This window comes from Pelobates fuscus, chromosome 2 (assembly GCF_036172605.1).
Source record: "Pelobates fuscus isolate aPelFus1 chromosome 2, aPelFus1.pri, whole genome shotgun sequence".
NCBI classification, from domain to species: Eukaryota; Metazoa; Chordata; class Amphibia; order Anura; family Pelobatidae; genus Pelobates; species Pelobates fuscus.
The window spans coordinates 161,835,674-161,861,962 of record NC_086318.1 but is presented as its reverse complement, the minus strand read 5'-3'; the positions used below and the strand labels follow the sequence as shown (position 1 = coordinate 161,861,962).

Here is a 26,289-nt window from a genome sequence, read left to right as displayed (position 1 = left end):
TGGGGTTTTGGATCTTTCTCTAACCTATAGATTGAATAAACATAAATACAAAGGACTACATGTGTCCTTGGGCGATTCGGGATTTAAGCATTTAGCATATTTTGTTCATCAAATTGAAAAGATGAACAAAATATGTATGCCATATCCTAGTGTCCACATAACTGTCCTGCTTAAGGACCTGTATGCACAAAGCTACAGGACAATCTTAAAAATGCAACACATTTTTTTAAATTGTTGTACCCTTATGGAATATTTTTACTAGGCAGGGTGAGTTCAATAAACATTCTGCTATTACCGAAGATATATCTTTTTAGGGTATTGCATATAAAGCCCAAACCTGCTGACTTACAATCCCTAGAAAAACACATCCTAACACTTTTATGTTCTAGGAAGACAACACAAGCTTTATCAAAAACAATTGATTGGTAAAATATAGTAAGAGGCCTGTGAGTGCAAGACTTAATCGTTATTACAGAGCAGCCCAATTGGCATTGCTAGTGAAGTCATCCATTTGTTGGGTCCAGATTGAGGATTTGGGTCTGCAGACCAAGGTGGTTTGGCATTACCATGTAAAATGAACAAGGGAATCTATTATCATATACAGGGCATTTGTGCAGCATCTGTCATGCTCATGCATGACAAGTATCATCCAGATAATTTGTCTGGATGATACTTGTTTTCGATAATGAATACAGTAGCGATGTGGAGGACTTTGATTGGTCCTCATATTTTCATAGTCCTTGTCTACCATGTGTGATATCCATGAATCCATGATTTTGGATGGAACCCAACATAAGAGCTACAGATGTAGATGTGCATAAGGCCTGCTCGAGAGTTAAGGGAATTTAAGACAATTATTGAATTTTGGAGAGTGCTCCAGTAGGTGTAGAACGTTTTATCCTTGATGCCATTTGAAAGATAATACTAACAGAAGAAATTGATAGTAAGCATGATTTTTAAGATTTATGCCATCCTGTGGTCCAAGAATGTGGGGAATATGCTGCCATTTCAGATTTTACAGAAGAGAAAACTGGGTGAACTCCCTGTAGACAAATCTTGGATTGTTTCTCTTGAGAATACTCATAGACATCATCTGAATAAACTAGAATGGATACAAGTTAATATTAAGGTGGAGAGACTTCCTCATGTCTGTCTCCTCTCTGCTACAGGGACTGCTATTGTATTGGCATGTACCTCCACATGTTCTAGATGTGTGCAAGGGTTATGAAGTTCTGGGATATTATGTGTCTCAACTTTTGAGCCTGATACTTAGTCTGAATGTGCAACCAGACTAAGGCATATTGAACAATTTCCACTGAGCTACCAGACTTTGGTATGGTTACAAGAAAAAATAATCATATATATGACATGGAAGAACTTATGGCAAGGGTTTTGGGTCGGTTAGCGTACCATTATAAGATCTGGTCTGTTTAAAAGATTCTTCCCCGATTTTCTCATCCTCATTATTGATAAAGAGATCTTCTCCCTTTTTCTCTATATGTTATTTTGGTTATGTATTTTTTCCAGTATTTCTTTGCTTGAATAACTTCATACGTTATTCTATATGTTAAGTATATTCCTCTTTCGTGAATAAAAAAAAATAGTATAAATTATTAAATGTTTAGATTATTATATACATATGTATAAGTATGTATTGAATGACATTGTGTTTGGTTGTCAATGTTACTTTCTGCAACCACACCATCATTTTAGTGATGTGTTCTCTAATTCTGTTAAGATATTTTTATGAAATCGTTTAAATTCATCTGGTGATATAAAATTACTATGTTGATATGACTTTTATTGGTACACTTCACGATTTCTCAATAAAAAAAAGCCACAGTCATCGTCTCATAGTGATGCACATGCAACAATTCAGTTGCAGCATTGGTATTTTGATGCAGTCTCACTTTCATAAAGCTGCATCATTCTGGCTCTGAACTAACTTACAGGTGGGTCAAGAAATATTTGCACACTGACACTAGTTTTGTTATTTCAACTGTTTACCAAAATACATTCAAGTTACAGTTAAATAGTGAATATGGACTTAAATTGCAGTCTCTCAGATTTAATTTGACGGAAGGATTTAGGAATTACAGCTCTTTAATATGTAGCCCCCTCATTTTCAAGGGGCCAAAAGTAATTGGACAATAGACTCAAAAGCTGTTTCATGGACAGGTGGGACTATTCTTTTATTATTTCTTAATCAATTTAGCAGGTAAAAGGTCTAAGGTTGATTCCAGGAGTGGCATTTGCATTTGGAAGCTGTTGCTGTGAACCCACAACATGCAGTCAAAGGAGCTCTGAGTGCAAGTGAAACAGGCCACCCTTATGCTGCAAAAAAAATCCAACAGAGAGATATCAGGAACATTAGCAATGTCCAAATCAACAGTTTGTTACACTCTGAGTAAAAAATAATGCACTGGTAAACTCAACACAAAAAGGCATGGACGTCCACGGAAAACAACAGTGTGGAAAATCATATGATCCTTTCCATGTAAAGAAAAACCCCTTCACAACATCCAGCCAAGTGAAGAACAAGCTCCTGTAGGTAGGCATATCATTATCCAAGTCTACCATAAAGAGAAGACTTCCTGAGACAAAATACAGAGAAAAGGAAGGCCAGATTAGACTGCTAAAAAAACATCTAAAAAAGCCAGCCCGGTTCTGGAACAGCATTTTTTGGATAGATGAAACCTCTGCTTTGTCTTTTCTGTTTTTTTTAGAACCTGTTTGTTTTTTGCCTTTAGTCCCGATCATGCTAAGGTTCCCCTAGCCCTCACCCATGTGCGGTGGGTAGGGGGCTCTAATTATAATTATATATTATTATATACATTATATTAATTATTATGATACATTATATTAATGTATTAGTAGAAGGGGACCTCATGTGCAGTGTGTATGGGATTCAATTTATTATACAAGGTTGTGGACATGTCATTGTCGAACTCCTAAATAATCCATAATTCCACCCCCCGGGTGACAAGGATTTTACCATGTCCGTAGCCACCACCCATTTAAACAAAAGTTACCTACCAATCTCCCTAATAATAGTTAAGAGGGACCAATAACATATTCCAAGGCAAGCATAGAGAGAATTAAGGTTTGCCCGTCAGAGCATTTTATGATCCACTGAGATTTCAAAAAATGGGGAAACCTTTATGATCCTCAAAATATGTGGCTTTCCAAACATGAAACCTCATTCTGCACAGAGCATGTTTTGTGGCATGGCCGGTGGGGGCATATGGGAGGTTTGAAATCTCCCTTATAATAATAATAATAATAATAATAATAATAATAACAATGTAATAATATTGTCCCCATAGGGTTTGGTGGGTGGCTAGCAAGAGAGCAAAAAAAAAAAAAACCTTCATGACATGTTTTTTTTTTTTTTTTTTTTTAACTATTTGCCCAAATTAAGTTAACCCTGCCAAGGAACCAATAGGTTGGATTCTTAAAATGTGGTCCTACATTTAGAGAGTTTAACAATCTGGATCTGTACTTATGCCTCTGTCAGCGGTCAAGTCCAGACGATATTCAAGCTCATTCTGAGCCTTCTCTGCCAAATCAAGACATTGTTAAACAACACGAACAATGTACCGAATTTGTATTCTGAAGGGACCGTACACAGCCGAATGGTCTTGCCCCATTCTGTATGCAGCCATTTGGTGTTTAACCCCTTAAGGACACATGACATGTGTGACATGTCATGATTCCCTTTTATTCCAGAAGTTTGATCCTTAAGGGGTTAAGGAGATTAGTAAATGATCCTGCGTGTCATTCAAATATTTAAAGTGCAATTTATCCTAAAAAAAACCATGATAAATAACAGCATGTGTATATTCTAAACTGGTTTACATCAATGCTTCAATTGGCTGTTTTATATGCCATTCGTTGTATTTTTTTTAATACTTCTCTGTTTGAAATGGCTGGGTATTTACATATGTCACTTTTCTTTTACATCATGATTTAGAAACACAGTGCTAGTTTCTGCTTTAGTCTCACCTAGTTTATAGACTTGTCAATCTATGTGAAAAAAACAATAATTTCTAATGACACATTAGCTACAATAAAATGAATGTCTAAGATTTCCCATTTGATCTGCTGGGATACATTTAAATGAATAAAGAGGTAGTAATCGTATCTCATTGTCATCATCCAACATTTCATTTTCTAACTTTGAAGCATTTCTGATGTATGTGCAAAGCTATTTGTTTTATTCACAATTTAAAAAAAAATTGATGGAAAAACTAGAAAACGTAGAATTTTGCTTAAAACCTGAGTTATATCAAATCCCCACTGTGACTTATGTATAAGAAGTAATAATGATACATATCATCAAAATCACTGTCACAATATTCAATATTATCATCATTATCAAGTTATTATATTTTTTGTATTATTCACGGTCACGGGGTTGTACCCTAACTTACAGGAAATTGTGAATCCTACAAACAACTCTTTATTCTTTTTATAAATAGAATCTCACATACAATTTAGGATAATTAGAAATTACAGCTGCAAACACTACCTGCAATCAGAACACTCCTACACTACTTCTCTAACACTCAGTCCTCATTCTCCTTACTTCTGCTTATTCTGCTTTTCTCAAAGTACTTACTCATCTGAGCAATGCTCTATCTTCTCCTCTTCTCCTTTTCTCTCCTCTCCCTCAGCATCAAAATTTCTCCTTACACCCACTTCCCTCAACAACTCAATCACATTAACATTAATCCATCTATGCTACACTCCCCCCTTCTCTCATCTCATGCCCTGCACTGATTTCTCTATTCTTTCTCTCCTGCTCCCACCCAATCTCATTCTAGACCACACCCATATAAAACAAATTCACACCTCCTGTTACTATCTCTCCTCCCTCTTCTAGCAGCTGGTGACGTCTCTCCCAACCCAGGGCCCCTCACCTCATCTGCTCACACTATAACAACTAGAAACCACACAAACCTCATCCAAATACCATGCAGTGTATATTCTACCAACCTTCAGTGTGCACTCTGGAACGCCCGTTCCATCTGTAGCAATATTAAATCAACAGCCATACACAACCTCTTCATCTCTAATACCCTCAAACTTCTTGCACTCACTGAGACCTGGCTGTCCCCCTTTGATACCGCTACTCCAGCTTCTTTATATTTCGGTGGACTACAATTCTCCCACACTCCCAGACGCAACTGTAAAGGTGGCAGTGTAGGTATCCTTCTCTCTCCTCAATGTACATTTCAAACTATCCTCCCTGTCCCTGCCCTAGCCTTTATTTCCTTTGAAGTTCACACTTTCCGCATATTTGCATATTTAAGCCAACTCCTTTAAAAATTGTCATTATCTATCACCCCCTTGTCATCCTAGGCTATTCATTGAACACTTTTCTCCCTGGCTACCCCACTTTCTCTCCTATAGCACTCCTTCCCTCATATTTAGGGAATTTAACATCACAATCAACAACCTCAACTGTCCTGATGCCTCCCGTCTGCTCTCTGTAACCTCCTCCTTTGGCCTCACACAGTGATGCACTTCAGCAACTCATACAGCAGGAAATACTCTTGACCTCATCTTCACCAATCCCTGTATCACCTCCAATCTCTCCACTGTTCCATTTCCTTTACCTGACTACCATCTGCACCATCATCTGCTGACCTTTGACATCAGCATACTCCATACCCAAATTTCCCCACCCTCAACTCTCCAATCTCACAGACATCTCCACTGCCGTGATCTCCAGCATTTCTCCACCAAACTCCAAACTCTCCTTTTTCTGATCTCAAATCTCACTTGCCCTATCTCTGCAACCTCACTCTACAACTCCACTCTCTCCTCTCAACTAGACATGATGGCACCTCCTACATTTAAACACAGCAAGCATACCCAATTATAACCCTGGCACACCATGCTGACCCGATATCTCCAAAAATGTTCAAGAACTGCTGAATGCTGTTGGAGAAAGTCTCACTCTGCAAAGTCTCACTTAATGCTGCACTCCTACATGCTTGCTTTTTCCTCTGCAAAAGTAAATTACTTTAATACCCTCATAACCACACTCTCCTGTGAACCCAAATAACTATTTCGGGACTTTTTATGCTCTCCTACGCCCTGTTGCTCCCCTTCCTCCTAACACCATGTCCACTTAAAACTTTGCTGAGCAGATTTCTACAATCAGGGAAGATATCTCTAACCTCTCTTCCTCCCCTTCCAATATATCACCCAACCCCATGCCCTCTGCTGGTCTATGCTCATTCGCACCAACTACAACGGAAGAGGTTTCTGCTCTGCTCCGATCCTCCTGCCCCACCACCTGTTCCCTTGATCCTATTCCCTCATATCTCATCCGCACTTTGTCTCCCTCTCTTACTCTCACTAAAATTTTCAATCTCTCCCAACCTTGACCTTAACTCCCCATTCAACTACTGCCCTATATCACTACTGCCATTTGCCTCCAAGATCATTGAGAGAGCTGTTTATGCAAGATTGATAGGCTTTCTCGAAACCAACTCTCTGCTTGGCCTGCTTCAGTCTGGATTCCGCTCTTGTCACTCTCTTGAAACAGCTGTGACCAAAGTATCCAACAATTTAATTGCTGCTAAATCCCACGGCCATTACTCTATCCTAATTCTCCTAATATTTATCATCAACAGCTTCTTCTCATTCTCTGTAATCTTAGGCTATTGGATACTGCTCTATCCTGGTGCTTCTCCTACCTCTCCCAACACTTTTTCAGTGTTTCTTTCTCTGGCTCTGCCTCTTCTCCCCAACCCCTCTCTGTTGATGTTCCCCAAGGTTCTGTCCTTGGTCCCCTACTGTTCTCTATCTATACTGCCTCCCTTGGTAAACTCATCAGCTCATTTGGCTTCCATTATCATTTATATGCAGATGACACACCAATCTACCTGTCCTCTCCTGATCTCTCTCCACCCTTCTTGACTCGTGTCTCTTACTGTCTCTCTGTGATGTCCAACTGGATGGCTGCTCACTATATTAAACGTCCAAAACAGAACTTCTGGTCTTTCTTTCCCTAAAGTGTTGCTACTCCCGTGTCTGTCTCCACCAAGTCAATGGCGTCACCATCACCTCTACCGCTCAGGCTTGCTGCCTAGGTGTTCTCTTTGAGCCCGACCTCTCCTTCACTCCTAATGTCCAGTCGATCGCCAAATTCCCCACTTCCATCTCAAAAACATAGCTCGCATCCGCCCCTACTTAACACCAGATGCAGCTAAGGTGCTGGTTCATGCTGTTGTTCTTTGTCGCCTTGACTACTGCAACCCCCTTCTCAGTGGTCTTATGTTTTCCCAAATTGCACCGCTGCAATCTATAATGAATGTGCCGAGGCTCATTTGCCGCACCTCCCACGCCTCTCCCCTCTGTCAGTCCCTACATTGGCTTCCAGTTAGATAAAGGGCTCAATTTAAGATTCTGGTGCTTGCTTACAAGTCCCTACATAATGCTGCTTCAACCTACATATCCTCCCTAATTCACAAATATGTCCTGTTGAGGCCCCTGTGCTCTGCCGAAGACCTGCGTTTATCCTCTGTCCGTACTCCCACATCTGATGCTTGCCTCCAAGACTTCTTCAGAGCTGCACCTTTTCTGCAGAACTCCTTTCCCTTCCCTGTTAAACTTTCACCCAGTCTCCACTCCTTTAAAAAATCTTTGAAAACACACTTCTTCAGAAAAGCATGTCATCTAAACTGTTAGCGTTTTTTTATCCCCCCCTCCCATGACTCCTCTCCTGCAACTGTCAAAATAACCTACTAAGTTCTCAATGATTACTTTTCTAGCAACCTATTTCATTACCCCTACTTCTCAGTGATTATTTTTCTAGCAACCTATTTCAATACCCCAACGTATACCCTTTGTGTCACTATACCCCACTCCCTCTAGCATGTAAGCTCATTGAGCAGGGCCCTCAACCTCTCGGTTCTTAACGTAATAAAGACAAAGTCAGTAATAGGTCAGAATAATCAAAGTATGGATAATCAACATAACAATTCATGTCAGGATACCAGAAATACTCCAAGTCAATTTACAAAGTGAGTCGGGATATTGGAAATACACAAAGTCAAATACAAGCCAAGGTCAATATCAAAATATCAAGAGCGACTTTAATTAAGCACTAAACATGTATCAAGGCAGAAACCATGACAGGGCACTCCATCAGGACCCAAATTAGCATTATTTAAGCTTAGATATGTTCTGATTGGTCCACGTCATCTCTGAGACTCCAAAATGATTTTTAATGAGGTTGTCTGGATGACATGGTCACTTTTAGGGCAGGTGTGTTGTCACTTCATTTGAACTAATAAAAGACATGCCATTCAAGCGCACAGTATCTGACAATGCAGGGGAGCAATGGCTGTGTGGATTTTGGCACACACGAACCAAGAGGAAGACTGATTTGCCAGGCTGAATAGTAAGTAGTTCTCTGTTTGGGTCTCTCGGCCCAACTAGGGGAGCAGCACAGGCTTCTGGATCTGGTAAATTTGCTTCACTTGCTAACTAGAGATGGCTGTATTACAAATGTATCACTATAACAATGATGAAATATTATAATATTACTATAGTAGATGTACATTAGCAGATTAATAGGTTAAACAGGATTCTCAACAGAACTTTGGAAATTTTCCAGTAGTACTAAGTCCTGCATACATTTAGTCATTTTCAAAAAAAATACTACTTACATTGTCCTATAAATTAAGATTGCACATTCTATTGTGATCAACCATAAGAAAAATTGGGAAAATAGTTTAGCAGGTTATCAGAAATTAATTTGGTAATATTCTAAAAAATGATGAAGAAAACAACTTTTCATGAATTCTCATTTGTTTTCCAATGCAAAGTAAAGCCAGTAAAGCTACTTCCTAATGGCAAAAATAAAAGTCCCACTTAAACTCTCTATATGACTTGCTGAGAGCGCAACTACAAAGCAATAGTTGAAAGCTGTTTCATATATGCAAGATGTCTAACATAACATATATCACTAGAAAACAGTAAGTTTTTGATGTGATAGCATATGTTACCTGTATATTTTTATCCTAATATTTTTTCTATGTATTGGGGGAGCAATGCATATGTCAGCTCACTCCTCCATATATTCTGCATATCCTGTACTAAAGGATTTTAATCACATATCGACTAGCTCGTTATAAATATAAATTATAAATATAGTTATTTGACATATTTCCAAATATCCCTATATGGTAATGCGCATATTAGTATCAGCCAAACCATGCATTGTGGGTAATTCTAGAGGCTTTCTAGGAATGTCATAATAAAGGTAATTTATATATACAAAAGTCATATAAATATATATATATATATATATATATATATATATATATATATATATATATATGCAATGCTTTTTTGGGATCTTATCTTTGGGTTCTTATGAAATATATGCTAATCAAGAGCAAAATTTAGTCCAGAAAAAGGAATATGAAATATATGGCATCCAAAATTTTATATTTTCTTTACTGTGTTTTCTTAAAATGTACTTCAAATTTAAATTGATAAATATTGTAATTTTAAAATAGACTTATTAAAAAAATTTATAAAAGTTTGTAATGTTTTAAAGTATAACTGAAGGAACATTTCAAGTTATTTAACACATTTCATATCTGAATTAATGCTTGGCTTAAAACATATGTTAAAGCAACAGTTCTACCTGAATAGCCACTTTAATAAAAACTCAAAACTTATAACAGTAAAAACTGAAACTGATTAGTACTGCCTAAACATAAGAATGTTATAGAATACAGTGATATTTATAATGTTCTTCAATGCACCTGCTTGAGTGATTAAGTTGGGTTATACATTTATTTTCAACATATGTAAACTTAATTCTGGCAATTTCTAGTAATCCAAAATTTAAGATAAAACTTATTTTCATTAAAACAATGTATTTGTAACACCGGGTACTTGTAACACAGGGTAGCATGCATTATTGGATATGCAGATATTGTGTTTGCAGAATTATTATTTGAAAAAAAATGCTTCAAAATAATTCAGTGATCTGCTATTGATTATTATTTGACTACAGATTTTAAAGCATCAAAAAAAAAAAAAAAAGATATGATATTGTGAATTCTGCCTGTCAGATAATGTACTTGTAAAATAAGGTGTTAAAGGTGAAGAGTGGGTGGATTTATTCTTTTTCATTATTTCTTCTGTACTGGCAGCCCTTGTTATTACTACACTGCACTCTTTCACTTAACATCCAATTGCCTGCCTTTCGGCTTTTATGAGAGTCCATGATCAGATAGAATATTGATTTGTATTATATAACTTATTTTGTCATCAGTGAAAATTGACAAATTCCATTTGATGCACTTTCCCAGAAATGTTATTAGCATAACAAAAAAAAAAAGCGATATCTATTACCTAGGTTGGCTGGAGCACCAGGGTCTGCTTTGTTTCATGAATAATTACATGTCAGTGTTTAGCAAATATCTGGATTACTATACTTGAGTCAAAAGGTTTTCAATGTGCTACCAACAGGTATTTTGGTCTTTACACTACCAGAGCACTACCAGAGAAATGAATGTTCTAAATGTGTGCCCCCAATTCCCCTTTTTTTCTATGTATATCTGGAATCCAGACTAGATTCCTATTAGGTTGAGCACCAACAACCCACTATTGGTGCTCCTTTGGAGGTTACCACAGCAAACCATAAATAAAGGAGAGTCTCTGGAAGCAGTTTAAGCAGTAGATATTGCAGTTAGCATGTTAATCTACCATGTTATAATTAGGGTAGGACCCACCGATATTGGGGCACTGTGGCGTAATTGTGAGCCATATGGGCATGTGGTGTAACGGAATCAACATATTTGTTTGCTAAGATTTTTAGTAACCTTGTCAAATTTAAAGCTGCATTATTTCGATTTTTGTGTGCTCTGTTCCTTAATCTGTTCGAACTTGAATTAACAAGGTCAGTATGCAAATTTTGTAATAGGTCTCTTTGCAACTAACTTGCTTTTAGTCAATAGTAAAATTAAATGAACTTTATAGGGCCAGGAACACAAATATGTATTCCTGACCCTATAGTGTTAAAACCACCATCTATCCCCCCTGCCCCTCCTTGTCACCCTATATATAGTAATATTTTACTTGTATTACTTGTATTCAAGTCTGCAGCTGCTGCCTCTGCCCCTGTCTGCTTGGTTGACATAATCAGAAGTGATTATGAGAACCAATAACAATGCTTTCCCATAGGATGGGCTGAGACTGTCAAGGAGGTAGTTCTGGGACAGAGCCAACACAAGTAAAATACAACCCTAGCCAATCAGCATCTCCTCATAGAGATTCATTTAATCAATGCATCTCTATGAGCAAAGTTCAGTTTCTCCATGCAGAGGGCGAAAGCACCTACAGGTGATATTCAAAAAATTTGAATATCGTGCAAAAGTTAATTTACTTCAGTAATGCAACGTAAAAAGGGAAACTAATATATGAGATAGACGCATTACATGCAAAGCAAGATAGTTCAAGCTGTGATTTGTCATAAGTGTGATGATTATGGCTTACAGCCCCTTTTACGTTGCATTACTAAAATAAATGAACTTTTGCACGATATTCTAATTTTTCGAGTATCACCTGTATTGTAGCAATCTAAGGAGTGGCCAGTGGAGTTATCCCTAGGCTGTAATGTAAACACTACATTTTCTCTAAAAAGACAGTGTTTACTGCAATAAGCCTGAAGGGAATGATCCTACTCACCAGAACAAAATGAAATAAGCTGCAGTTGTTCTGGTGACTATAGTGTCCCTTTATAGAAACCAGTTTTGTCTCTGTCGAATTCATTTGCAAAGTCAGTGCATGCATCATTCTACATTTCAGTCTACTCCTTATTCATGTGCAATCCTCACAATCCTAAGTGTTGCTATGTATAGGAAGTCAAGCATGAACTCCAGGCATGAACGCCAATCAACTCTCTCCATTAATCAGAGTGCATTAGCTTTGTAACTGTTCAAATATAAATATACTATCAGCATGTAAGAGTTTAAATACTAAGGAAAATGATTTATTTGTAAGGGTTACTATTAATATGATTATTTAGCTGTAACCTAGATGCACAAACAAGCAAACCACTGCTTGAGAAAGCCTTGAAAGGGGAACAGGCTCCCAAGGAGTGAGTTTCTGCCACAATCTTGAATCAATAGAATACATACATTTTTTTTAAGGACCTGAATCCCAGGACAAAAGAAAAAAAAAGTTGACCAAAGGTGACACTTTAAATGAACACCACAAACTGTTTTCCTGGAAAATGATTTCCTTGACACTTTCCTTTATGCAATGCTTCAACTTCCACAGAAATGTAATGGCAGAGATATTGCTGGAAAATGCACTTAAGATTTGTAGCTTTTATCTTCTGATTACACATTGCCTGTTTGTCACTATTGCAACAGTTCTTTTATAATTCATTTTTTTATTCAGCGGAAAGAAGGTTTTCAATTCATTTACCCACTCTTCGCCTGTCTATCACTCTGCTATATTTTGTTCTGTGGTGATCCTCCAGCATAAATTAGAAATTAGAAATAATTTCCTGTTTTATAGTAGTACAATACAGTGTATTTTATGTGATGATTACTGTAGCACCATATCACTTCAAAGAGCATACATAATATTATTAAGGGATTGTGAATGAGCTATAAGTTAACATTGTGCTCTATGGCATAAGAAACACGGTAGACAAAGACAAAATGACTATAAATAGGCCTGGCAAGCACAGATGATTTTTCAAGGTACGCTTCATTGTTGGATCAGTGGTTTTAGCTGTTCGTATAATATATAATTCTGGGACAAAAATCTAAAACTGAAAAAATAATCCATAGGATTCTCTATATCGTTTCTATACTTTCAGAATCCTGACTATAAAGTTAGTAAACTATGAGTTGTGATCACAATGAAGTGTTAAAGGGGATCCGTCCCTTCTCTGGGATTTACACTATTGAATAAAACATTGAAAATAAATCTATAACTTTTTAATGAGATGTTATTTTAAAACTGTATTTAAAATTTTGCAAATGATATAATAATCCTGTTCAGACAACACAAAACAAAACAATCATTGCAAGTTCGGAGGAGAAATAGAAACAATGATCAATGCTTCTTCTGCATGCTTTCTCTATGTTGACTGTCAGCTGCAAAGGCCAAAATAGCTGAACTGAAAGCATTGCTGATTTGGAGAATATTACAGTTCGGCTAGTTTAGTCTTCAAATTTAAATTAACTTTGAATTTCTCTTTTAAATCCTGGAAATTTCACCTTTAGTAAATAACCCTTAAAATTGTAGATTATACTAGCTTTAGTGTAACTATAATCTTAATTTTATTAATAACAGGAGGCAAATATTTGCTTAAGTCTCTCTTTACTAGAACTCCACAGCAGCACATTAACATAGAGAGAAAAACACCAAAGACAAAAAACATAGGCATCTATAAAAGACTCCTCCCAAGCCACCATTTCCTCTTTCATGCTGCGACAACATAAGGTACACAACAAAGACAATAAATTAATTAAAGGAAAATATATAACATAACAATGAATGCCATCCGGAAGAAAACCTCGAAGAAAGAACGTGTTCTTGATCTTCATCCAGCGAAACAGTCGAACCATTAAACTGAGTCGAAAACACTGATTAGTGAATGAAATGTACTGAGAAAACATAAATCCCACGATCCAGTACTGATAGTATAAAAACTTGAAACCCATCATCAATTACCAGCAATACCATCTACCAGACACCTCCCCTAACTCCCCCAGACTTCATACTCCGACTACAATTCTAGCCCAGGCGACCAGACAATAAAGCAGAAATTCAATCACAGCAATCCATCCAAACAAAAAGGGAGGGGGAACAAAAACTGGGAGGGAAATATTCGCCTCCTGTAATTAATAAAATTAAGATTATAGTTACACTAAAGCTAGTATAATCTACAATTTTATAGCATGACAGGAAGCTTCATATTTGCTGTTTTAACGCTCCGACAGCAAAGCAAAAGAAGCATGGTCCGATGGTCTAAAGTAGAATTGGCGAAAAGTCTCTTCACGGGACCAGTCCGCCGAAGGCAAAATGTCCTGAAGGGAAGCGCCCGCCATGAAAGCTCCGGAAGCTGCGGCACCCCTAACCGAATGCGCTCCGAAGGTCGCATTCACCCTCGCCAGTGTCAAAAGCCATCTTATCCATCGAGCCAGGGTAGGGGACGAGACCGGCTTGTGGGGTCTGACATACGAAATCAACAACTGTCTAGAATGAGAAGAGCGCAAAGGAGCGGTAACCACAACATAACGAGCCAGTGCCTTCGCTACACAAAGCTTAGGCGAATCCTTGAAGTAAGGATACGACACAGCCGTCGAATCCGACTTGGTACGTCTAACCACCTTGAAGGAGACCCCCTCTGGAGAAAACAAGAAAGCGTTGACATCGAAGGCCCGGATATCCGAAACACGTCTGAACGAGACGGGAGGAGTCTTTTATAGATGCCTATGTTTTTTGTCTTTGGTGTTTTTCTCTCTATGTTAATGTGCTGCTGTGGAGTTCTAGTAAAGAGAGACTTAAGCAAATATGAAACCTCCTGTCATGCTATAAAATTGAAGATAAGCATCAAACTGCATCATAGTTCTAGATTAAATATCACATTGCACCATAGATCTGTATATATGATTTAAACATTACTAAAGTGAGAATTTAAAATTAATTTGAAGTGAATTTCAAATTTATGGTAAAAAAAGCCAAGTTGTTAATATTTGCTGAGTCAAAAATGTTATGTTTATATCTTCTTTATATCTTGTTTCAGTCATATAACCTATCCATTCAATTTATAATTTTAGTTTGTTTTATTTTATTCTAGTAAGTCAAGGTGGTGTACCAATGGCAACTGACATGTGTCCTGATCCTGGAATACCTGAATATGGTAAAAGAACAGGATTCGATTTCAGGTATTTTTCTAATGAACCATTTAATTATTTAACATTTAGTTTCATACTTCTATATAGTTTGTATTATAAGTCATTCAAACATAAGGTATCCATTTGTATAAGTATTTTTGCCATAATAGTGAAGTTTACAAAAAACGAAAGAGTAGAATGTAAAATAAAGGATGAAAAATGTAATTATAGAGTATTAAAAATAAAATTCTGTCAAATTCAAGTGCAAAGTAACTTTTTATCTCCAGCATGAAAGTAATTCCTAACTGCCTGAACAATTACATATAAAAGGACAATATAAAGTATAAGATATAGAATGGATTTAATCAAACCTATATAAGCAAATATTGTTGAATGCTTGAAAAATGAACAAGGGCATATTTAGCTTTTTTTAAGTTTTCCTTGCTACCATATGTAATAAAGTGCAAACACTAATGTTGCTCATATAAAAATCATGTACTCAAAATTAATACTGCTGTAAGATGGAAGGAAAAAAAGACAAAAAGACTTAATATAACTGGACACTAGACGCGTCAATGTTTTGCTATCTATAAACATATATGGTCTGTATTTTTGTACCATATTTTATTGCTTTATTAAACCCTTACTAAATATAGAATTGCTTCATTGAAAACTTTTCCTTGTTGAATGCACTTGGAATGCAGTTCACCTATGTTTTTACTTACAATTTTGGTTCTCATAGAACTACAGAACCGACACTGTATAATCCGATTTAACATGGTGAAAGTAAGTGATTTATTTCATCATTATGTATTGTGGTCCTTTTAATTGGGAGTTGTAGCACTTTCCAATTTACTAAATGCAATGTTTTAAATTCCATGGCTAAAACTAAAGGCCCAGTGTTCCTAGACCAGTTCATCCCAATTAGCTGGATAGACAGAGTTCTCCACAGAAACTATGGAAACCGCAACACCATTTTGTAATTAATAAATGGTAACAGGGTTTCCAAAGCTTCAAAATAGCCCTTTTATTGGATTAAGAGCTATGCCTGAAAGACCAGGTGTAATGCCTCACTAGGCAGGTTACATAAGCACAATTAACCTCTTTTCATGCTATTTAGTAATATCCAAATTTGAAATTTAGGCCCCGAACATGCCTAAATTTTGTCAAGATTTTAGCGGAACTGGAAGACTTAAATCAGGAACAAATCTTCAAATCTGGGCTCAGGTGCTTAAAAATCTGGTCTGGATTAAAAAAAGAGCCTCCACTATTAAAAATGTATGTCCCTACTTACTTCCCCTCACCCTAATAATAGAGAGAGGGCCAATAAAAATATTATATGTAAAGTAAAAATTCTACTAACCCATCTGAAGTTTTCCTTTTTCAAACTCTTCATATCTCCAGGCCACAAAAAGGCCAAAGAAAAATCTGTCATCCTGCACTGCAACTTAAAAAATAAAAAATAAAAATACAGACATCAAAAAAATCTGAAAACAACAAATACGAAGCAATAAAAACAGTCCATCTTAGTCCTGCAAGGCCTTACTGCAGACTGTGCTTTTAAAGAGGGAAAGGCCCTCATAAAGGCTATTATTTCCCATGCTATATAATATCAGTTAGAGTGCTCTGATTGGTTGGCTAGTAGGCCAAAAAAAATAAAATAAAACAAATTGCAATAAAAATTACTTGGCAGTTTTAAATAGTTAAATACAGGTTTGCATTGTCTCCTTTCTAGAGACTATAAGATATTTCCTGTATTTCATATTTGATGTAGAAGCACTTAATAAGCCTTAGTATTCCAAAAATAATTTTGTATTGTTCCTCAGCTTTATCAACCCATCTTCCAGTCATTTAGCAAACAGTAGCTTTGACTTTTTCTTATACTTGCCAACTACAGAATATTGAGGAAACAATATAGTAAACTTACAGTTAGTGCTACTCAAGATCCCAGATTATAATATATTTTAACTATTTTTATTACTACTTTTTTTTTCTTATGGATCTCTCTTGTTTTGCTCAGGTTTTGTTTAAAGTTAAAAGTAACAACATATCAAAACCAATAAACATTACAAAGAAAATAAATCAATGCAAGATGACTTTATGCAAAATAAAGTTATTTTTCCTATTCTCTTTACACATTGCGGATTGCTATGTTAACCTAAGTTGGTGATTTGGAAAGAAAATATGAAAATGTGTATATTTTTTCTTTACTCAAATTTGTTTAAAAAAAAAAAAGCTAATGTGGTTATTCTGAAAACACTAAATTGGAGATTATTAATAAGTGGATTTTCAAAGTTTATGGGTTGGAAAATTGCTATACTTTTACCTAAAGTCACTATTCCTTCATCAATGTTCCCCAATTTTCCAGGCTTAGATTCTATTATATAAATTACATTGAGCATCAATTTCCCTTAGCGGTCAATAGGAGAATAACTGTTTGATTACCAAAGTAAATTTTATCTCTTATAACAGAAGTTATTTAGTATATTTAGGACATAGTGTAGGATGCGTGTAAGTCAATATGAACCCTTCTAGACAACTGAATAAGGTCATACTTTACAATATGTATAATCAGCAATATACATTTATTGTAAAGTATGATATAAATATTGTATTTCCATTATATTTCCAGTAATGTCCGATCCCTATTTTTTCAAAGATGAAAACATTTGGAACCTAAATATTTTGGGCTGTTAACATAATGAAATTATGATATTTATAGAGTTTGATGCAGCATAATTTCTCAAAGGCTAAAACACATTTTTAATGTAGAACTCGGGTTGCTTTCATTAGTAAAGAATGTAAAAATCATTTTATAAGTGACTAGGGGAAAGATGAATAATTAGATTTATTTTAGAAGGTTTTGATGACTTTCCAGAAAGCTTTATTTTCTCTGCCAAGGACTCATTTCTGGATAAGAAGCAATAGTAGATTAACAGTTGTTTAGCACTGATTTGCATTTCTTTGTGAGTGTTTTGAAGAAATGAACTCATCCAGAGATGCTTCCTCTCCAGCTTTGGTCGTAATCATGAAAAATACTTTTTAAATGCTTTTAATAGTCAGATGTTTATAAGTGACTGAATAAATAAATAAATAAATAAATAAAATAGCAGTTGTAAAATACTAGTCCAATCAATAATCTACACACTGCAAGAGATAAAATTATTGGAACTGCGTTTAATATTCATGGCTCAATATACAAAATACAAAGCTGCTGAACTCTTCAACATCTTGATCTAACTTATTCATTTCTTATGATTTGCTCATTACATTAATCCCACAATTATTCTTTTGATGTCTGACCATTCAACTATTTTTGTAGTCTGATTTGGTGTTTATCACATGCCGCTCTTCCTGAACCACATAAAATAATTTCAAATGCACAAAATGATGTAAACTAAAATTGAATGCATGTTCTGATAATGTATTATTTACATGAAATTCCTTCTAATTGCCCCATATTGGCAAAATACCTATGTGTAACAAAAACGTCAAAGACTATAAAGAACATATTAATTTATTCAGTTTCTTAAATTGTTACTGTTAATTCAGTGTTTGATGTATCTACTATGCATATGAGTATTCAATTTACCCCATTAATGAATACTCTCATAATTTGATCGTAAACAGCAGTTCACGTATATGTATATATAAAGGCATCTTGGATGATCAATAATATACACAAATACACAAACTGACACTAAACCCCTGGGTGTGGACACCACCATAGATTAGACACCCAATCCTAACTTCAGTAAAAGAGCCATTGTCAAATAGACTTTAATTGTATATCATGCATGGTGACACAGACAACATGGGTGCAATGACAAAACAACCTAACATATTCCGTGTGATCGAAAATGCTTTACAAAATGGTGAACATTTAGAATATAAATAGATTTCCTATTCAATGTCCATAAAATAGAAAACACATGATTATCTGGATTTTAAACATGAAATTGTATCTGAATTAATTTTAGCTCACCTTCTTTTCTTAACCTATTCACTACCAAGTGATACAGAAACCACCCCTCTCCTCCCCCCTCCCCCCAACCCCCCAGAATCCAAGTATTTTGGATGTCCTGGAAAGTAATGTAAGCAAAAATGAAAATTTTATCTAGACAGAAAAACGTTCAAAAAACCTATTAATGGGGTAAATAGGAAAACTGTAAATAAATAACATTTCTCTGTATGCACAGTTGTTGATGTTTAAAGAAAACATATTGATGTTTAAAGAAAACATGAATGAGCAGGCAAAATATATTTATTTTATTTCTTATGGGATTCATATTAAACTGTAGGTTATATCAGAATGGCACAATCACAAAACATGGCAACAAAGAGAAAAATGAAATGCCCCCTGTCCAAGAGTCTGCATACCCTTAATTCTTAATGCTGTGTATTGCCCTTTAGCATCAATGACAGCGTGCAGTCTTTTGTAATAGTTGTCTATGAAGTTTCTAATTCTTTCAGGCGGTATAGCCAGAGCCGGCGCTTCCTATAAGGCGAACTAGGCAGCCACCTAGGGCGCCATATAGGAGGGGGCGCCCTGCGCCCCCATCGCTGGCCCTTTAAATCTATAGTCCCCAGAACCACTGCAGCTTAATGAAGTGGTTCCGGTGTCTATAGCGTGTCCCTGCAGGCTTTTTAATGTAAACACAGTGTGCAGCACTGGCGTTAGTTCATATGGCAGATCACATGGGGGGGCGGCAAATTTTTCTTTTGCCTAGGGCGGCAAAAATCCTTGCACCGGCCCTGGGTATAGCTGCCCATTCGTCTTTGCAAAATGCCTCCAGGTCATGCAAAGGTTGTCTTTGGTCATTTTGCATGAACCTCACATTTGAGATTTCCACAGAATGGCTTGATAATATTAAAGTCAGGAGACTGTGATGGTCACTCCAGAACCGTCACCTTTTCCTGCTGTAACAACTGCAGGTTCAACTTGGCCTTGTGCTTAAGATCATTGTCATAATGGAAAGTCCAAGAGCATCCCATGTGCAACCTTTGTGCAGAAGAATGCAAATTGTATGCCAGTATGTTGTGATAACATGATGCATTTACATTGCCATCAATTTTCACAAGATTCCCCATGTAGTTAGAGCTCACCCCGCCCCCAAAACATCAGTGAGTCACCACCATGATTCACAGTGGAGATGGTATTATTTTCACTATAGACCTTGTTGACCACTCTATGGTTGTGGCCATAAAGCTCTATTTTGGTCTCATCACTCCAAATTGCAGTGTGCCAGAAGCTGTGAGGCTTATCAAGGTGTTGTCAGGAATATTGTAAACAGGCTTTTTTGTGGCATTGGCCCAGTAAAGGCTTTTTTCTGGCAGCTCAACCATGCAACTTATTTTTGTTCAAGTATTGTTGTATTGTGCTCCTTGAAACCTCTTTTTCCAGAGCAGCCTGTATTTCTCCTGAGGTAACACGTGGGTTTTTCTATGTATTCCGAACAATTCTTCTGGCAGTTGTGGCTGAAATCTTTTTTGGTCTACCTGGTCTTGGCTAGGTATCAAGAGATCCCTGCATTTTCCACTTCTTAATAAGTGATTGAACAGTACTGACTGGAATTTTCAAGACTTTGCATATCTTTTTACATCCTCTTCCATCTTTGTAAAGTTCCATTACCTTGTTACGCAGGTTTTTTTGACAGTTCTTTTCTGCTCCCCTTGGCTCAGTATCTTGCCTGCTCAGTGCATCCACGTGAGAGCTAACAAACTCATTGACTATTACAACACCGATACTAATTGCAATTTAAAAAGCCACAGGTGTGTAATATTAACCTTTTATTGCCATTTTAGCCTGTATCTGTCACCTTGTGTGTCTGTAGCAAGGCCAAACATTCAAGGATATGCAAACATTTGATCAAGGCCATTTGGGTGGTCTCTGTTATCATTATGATTTAAAAAGGAGCCAAACAACTATGTAATTATAAATTACTTCATCACTATCCTTCAATAAAATACTTTTTTTTGCATGATAAGTCATCTTTTCAAAATCCATGCCAACATTTCACAACTTCTGCCAGGATATGCAAACTTTTGTGAACAACTGTAATAGACTTTTTTCACCTCACATACGCTATAATTCTCTTTCCTATACATTGTCCAATATGCACTCAGTATGTGTGTTTATATGTGTGTGTATATACCCATATCATATCACCCACACATTGCAGCAATATTGCCACTTTGGACACACACGCACATATATACACTCGATACACATGCACACTCTTATATACGCAGATACACACACAAACACACTGATGTATAGAGATACATAATGACACACACATACATTGACAGATATATTCATACAATCACAGTGTGTCTGGAAGTGTGTATTGGAACCTGTGTTCCTATCTGGCATTGTGTAGAGTGTATGTGTCTGAAAGGGTGACTTTGACAGTGTGACTGTGTGTGAGGTGTTAGTGAGGGTGACATGGTGATCATCTGTGTGTGTGTATGTGTGTGGGGGAGGGAGTGGTGTTACACAATGACTGTCTGTGTGTGTGGGTGGAGGAGGAGATGTGACAGGATGACTATCTGTATGTGGTGGGAAGGGGGTGATGTGACAATGTTACTGTGTGTGGGGGAGTGGGCTGTGTGTGTGTGTGGAGAGAGGGGATGATGTAGAATATATGTGGGGAGATTGTATTGCCCTGTTAAGCCTCCCTACTCATTTGTGCTCATTTTGTTTGAAGGTGAGCACCACCTGCTCACCTCCCACAGCTCTTTGCTCCCCTTCAGCTACTCTCTGATTGCTCTCTAAGGGTGGCTCTGTCTCTGCAGTGCCTGGCAGCATGATGCTCCTCTGCTATGTTAACATGGAGCAGGGAGGATATAATATCATGTTATATCACCCTCTGTGCTCTGTGTGATGGGCATGGGAGAACCTCTGACCTCCTTGATCCTCCTCCCTTCAGAAAGCTGCAGCTCTAGCCTGAGTTTATATTCATATCTCAATGGCTTTGCTGCATTGTGAACTTCAGGAACTTTATTAAAGCCATCATTTGCAAATTAAATTAATTTTCAATAAGCAGTTTATTTTTTTGCAATTATGCAAATCTTGTATACAAGACTGCAGGATATGAATGCATACTCTGGCAATTATGTATACGTGAGTGGTGAAGTAAAGGGGTTTAGGAAAGTAAGAGAAGGAATTGAGGAACCAACACTTTTGTCCAAGAGGTAGCAGAGTGGGTTTTCTTCCCTCGTTCATAATCCACTCTTAACAGTGTGATAAATGTTACATTGATTAATTAAGTTTGAGTATAAATCTGTCAATGTCTAGTTAAGACTGCTTGCTGACATAAACATAATAGCTGAAACCACCATGTAATGTTTCATTTTGCTATTTTCCTTTCTCATTTAATTTAATAATTATAATTATATAAATACACAAATTCAGTAATGTGACTAGTAGTAACAACTCAATTAAACATATTGAACAGCATTTGGCTAAAACAGCCCAGTCAATCACATTCACATCTACACTGATGATGCCACTTGCCTAAGAAAAGTATGGTAGTGTATCTATGGCTCTATCCTGATAATTATAGGGTCCAACAGAAAGGTGAATATTTTATTATAGCCAAATGGTAGGTCACGCAATAAGTAACCCCCACTCCTTAAAAATATATAAATAGGACCTTTTATCATTTGTTATAGTTAAAGCAGTCTCTTATATAATCCATTTTTCAGTAGTGCAAAACATCAGTATGAAAACAAATATATTTGTTCATTAGGTGGTCTAAATATAAAATATCCAAAATAGAATTACCAATATTGTCTTCCAGCTAATTATGTTTAATTAGAATTTATAAGGGCATACAGTATATTAAAACAACAAAGCATATCACCATGACATGCTATATTAAAATTAAACATATTTTCTGGTGGAATGGGTATTAGTCTTATGGAACTGCAAACCATTATAGTTCAAACAATTAATGTGTTATTTGCAAAATAATTAGAAGTTTAGAAAGAAATGCTAATGCAAACTAAACAATTGCCGAGGGCAAATGCAGAGATTGTTATAACAAGGCAATGAATTAAATCAGGAAAATAAATATTCTGCTTCACATTGGCCTTCTTGAAAATTACAATCTCCAGTATTTTACGTCTATTAGATATAATTATACAGATTATTATTGTCTAGAGTATGAGAATGCAATTTCGTCTTTCACTTACAACTCTGCAACAAATACCATGAGTGAAATCTATTTGACTATAATCAATGCCTATGGGTCAGCTGCATTTGTGAATGTTAATTTAAAAATACCAGTGGCCAATATCAGAGTGATGTTATCAAGGAATTTCATATAGAAATGCCTAGACAATGCACACATTTGTTTCAGTTTTTTAAATAAAACGAAAAAACAAAATACTAGAAGGTGTTTTGAATCAATATAGTTTCAATTTAAATCAAATAAGATTTTTTTTTCAATATTTTTATATTTTGAAATGTGTGTTGAAATTAATCTTATGAAAACAGATGGCAGGAAATATGGAGGCTATGAGCCTGGGGAATACAAGCATTAGGTCGTCTTGATGCATTTATTACAGCCTCCATTAATGACCTTGAAATGGTTCAACCCATTTTGGGTCTTTGTCAAGGCTTTAATTTGTCTTGGGCATCTAAGTTGGAGATCCCTGAGGCATAACAGCATACATAGAACAGCATTTGCCTCACATATTTTGTTCTTACCCCCATCTACAGTTATTCCGGAGTGTAATTACCCACCCTCAAATCATCTATTGGATTACAGTCTTCCACTTGAAACGTTTCTGTAAGACCGCCTCCCAATGCTGAATGAAATCCTCAATGGGTTCTTATGTCCCCAATAGACATCAATTAAAACTTAATAATGATTAAATGATACATTATTAACCAAAATATTGTATCCAGCCAACACTAGGCAGTAGTCACAACTCTAATATGGGGGTCAAAATGTCTTCATATAACTATTGGATATCTAGGCCACCAATATCTCCATGAGATGTGCTGCAGCGGGAGGTTACAAATTAAATAGTTGATGATCCGAGAGCTGCTCAACGATTTATAGTCACTTATCCCCCTAACTTCTGAGAGGTTTAATAGGGTATGTTAGGTAAATAATAGGAGAAGAATCCTCCTCAGTTCCCCCATTCCCCTATATGAATGCCTGCTTTTAAATAAAGTTACTAGTGGAAAGAGGTTGCTGATCCCCAGTAGTTTTATTTAATCTCTATTTGCCCACTTGTCTATGGATACCATATCCACCATATTTTCTGAGACATATATCATTCATACAAATACATGGGCAATGTACAGGAAGTGCTGTTATGCAGGATGTAGAAGTCAAATGTTGCAAGTAGTAAATCGGGTGAAAAATCAATCTGGAATTCAACAGCCTATACATTATCAATAATAAAGGGCATCATTTATGTGTGCTGCCATGTAACATGATGAAATTATGGTGGATATGTCAACCCTACATGGGTCCATACCTCTAAGACATGTTCAGACTAGAAAAAAAAGCTAAACAAGCACCATGATGTACTATACTATTAGCAAAAAAGTATAAACATTCCAAATAGTCAGTTCAAGTGCACAGCAATAAGGAACAAAAAGGTTTGTTCAAATGTTACATTTCTTTATAGACACCACAAATAGAATTGTTGATGATTCTACTGGATATCTTTTTTTTTTTTTACCTATGATTCTATTTTGTACATGGGTAGAAAATGGGGAATACTAATAGTAATAATGGTACATATGATATTATTTCTAATTAAATATAAGATGGGGTAGCATTGAAAATCATTTATTCCATATCAATCTGTGAGGTTTTCAAAACTATAGGTAGTAAGGTACTTGAAGTTACTTGGTCATAAATGCAGACTATAAACAAGTGGTATATATTTTACTTGGAACAATGACACTGGGTTTTTTCGAGGTAAGAGGTACCTATGGCATATAATAGAAAGAATACTTCTTGAAAGATACTTTTATGATTTTCACCATCAACAATTCTTCAGCTTACTGAATCAAAGCTATATATGTAGAACAAAGATTTACATTAGTTATGATACAACTTTTTTTTGTATTTTCACTGTTTCTAGAGTGGGTGCCAGTGTCCAATTCTCCTGCGATGATAATTATGTGCTACAGGGCTCCAAGAGTATTACTTGTCAGAGAGTAACTGACACACTTGCTGCTTGGAGTGATCATAGACCAATCTGTCGAGGTAAGCATGTGAAAAGGCAGAAACACTTTTAAAAACGTTGAAAGTATAGCATGCATATTTAAAAAAAAAAAAAAGAAACCTCATCAAATTTTAGGTAGCCGCTGTGTTCTTTATGACATGAATACAGTTATTGAGTTTGTTTTAAGAATTGTACTGCCTGTATAATGGAAACATATATTGCATTGAAATTGTTGACAACCTAAATTGCAGGCGAGGTTGTGGCTACTGGTGTCATAATGTAGCTTAGAATTGTGCGTTTCAGACTTTCTTTTGAAATAAAATCATTTAGAAATCATCAGTTCCCTGCCAAGAAGTTTCAGTACCATAATATTACAGTTACATAGTCTGATAAAAAAAAAATGTTTTATTGTTATTTCTCTCCCTAGTACAATAATGTGTTAGATAATATTTATGTTTAAAACATATTCAGCTTAAGTATTTATGCAAACATGAAGCAACATTTATATATATATATATATATATATATATATATATATATATATATATAAACACAGATCTGCACACACAGGTCAAGCCATAAGACTTGCTTTTCCCACTGATATATACAGTGGTGTATCCTGGTTTTGTGCTGCCCAGGACAAAACTGGGCCCCCCCACTCCCGTGCCCCCCCTCTGCGCCATCCCCACCCAACCCTTCCCCCCGCCCTGCCTTCTAAATACACACACAGATTCACTGACAGATACGCATACACTAGCTAACAGAAACACACACACTCACTAACAGAAACACACACAGTCAGACACACACACACACACTAACAGGCACACACTCACTCGCAGGCACACACTCACTCGCAGACACACACACACTCACTAACAGACACACACACACTCACACTAACAGGCAAACACACACATAGTCAGAAACACACACACACAGTCAGTCAGACACACACACTAAGAGACATACACACACACTAACAGACACACACACACAAACAGACACACACTCACTAGCAGACACACTCACTAGCAGGCACATAAACACACAGTCAGAGACACACACTCACTCTAACAGACACACACACACTAACAGACACACATACACACACCCAGTCAGAGACACACACACATTAACAGACACACACACACACACACACACTCTAACAGACACACACACTCACTATAACAGACAC

The 26,289-nt window shown here is 36.4% G+C and overlaps 1 protein-coding gene across 1 annotated transcript in view; it reads left to right on the top strand.

Annotated features, from left to right (window-relative positions):
* CSMD1 (CUB and Sushi multiple domains 1) overlaps positions 1-26,289 on the top strand; it is a 1,854,468-nt gene that overhangs the window by 1,207,178 nt on the left and 621,001 nt on the right. Inside the window, exons 8-9 of the mRNA XM_063441118.1 lie at positions 14,858-14,945; positions 25,008-25,132. Of these exons, the coding sequence (XP_063297188.1) occupies positions 14,858-14,945; positions 25,008-25,132 (213 nt within the window). The remainder of the gene's footprint in view (positions 1-14,857; positions 14,946-25,007; positions 25,133-26,289) is intronic.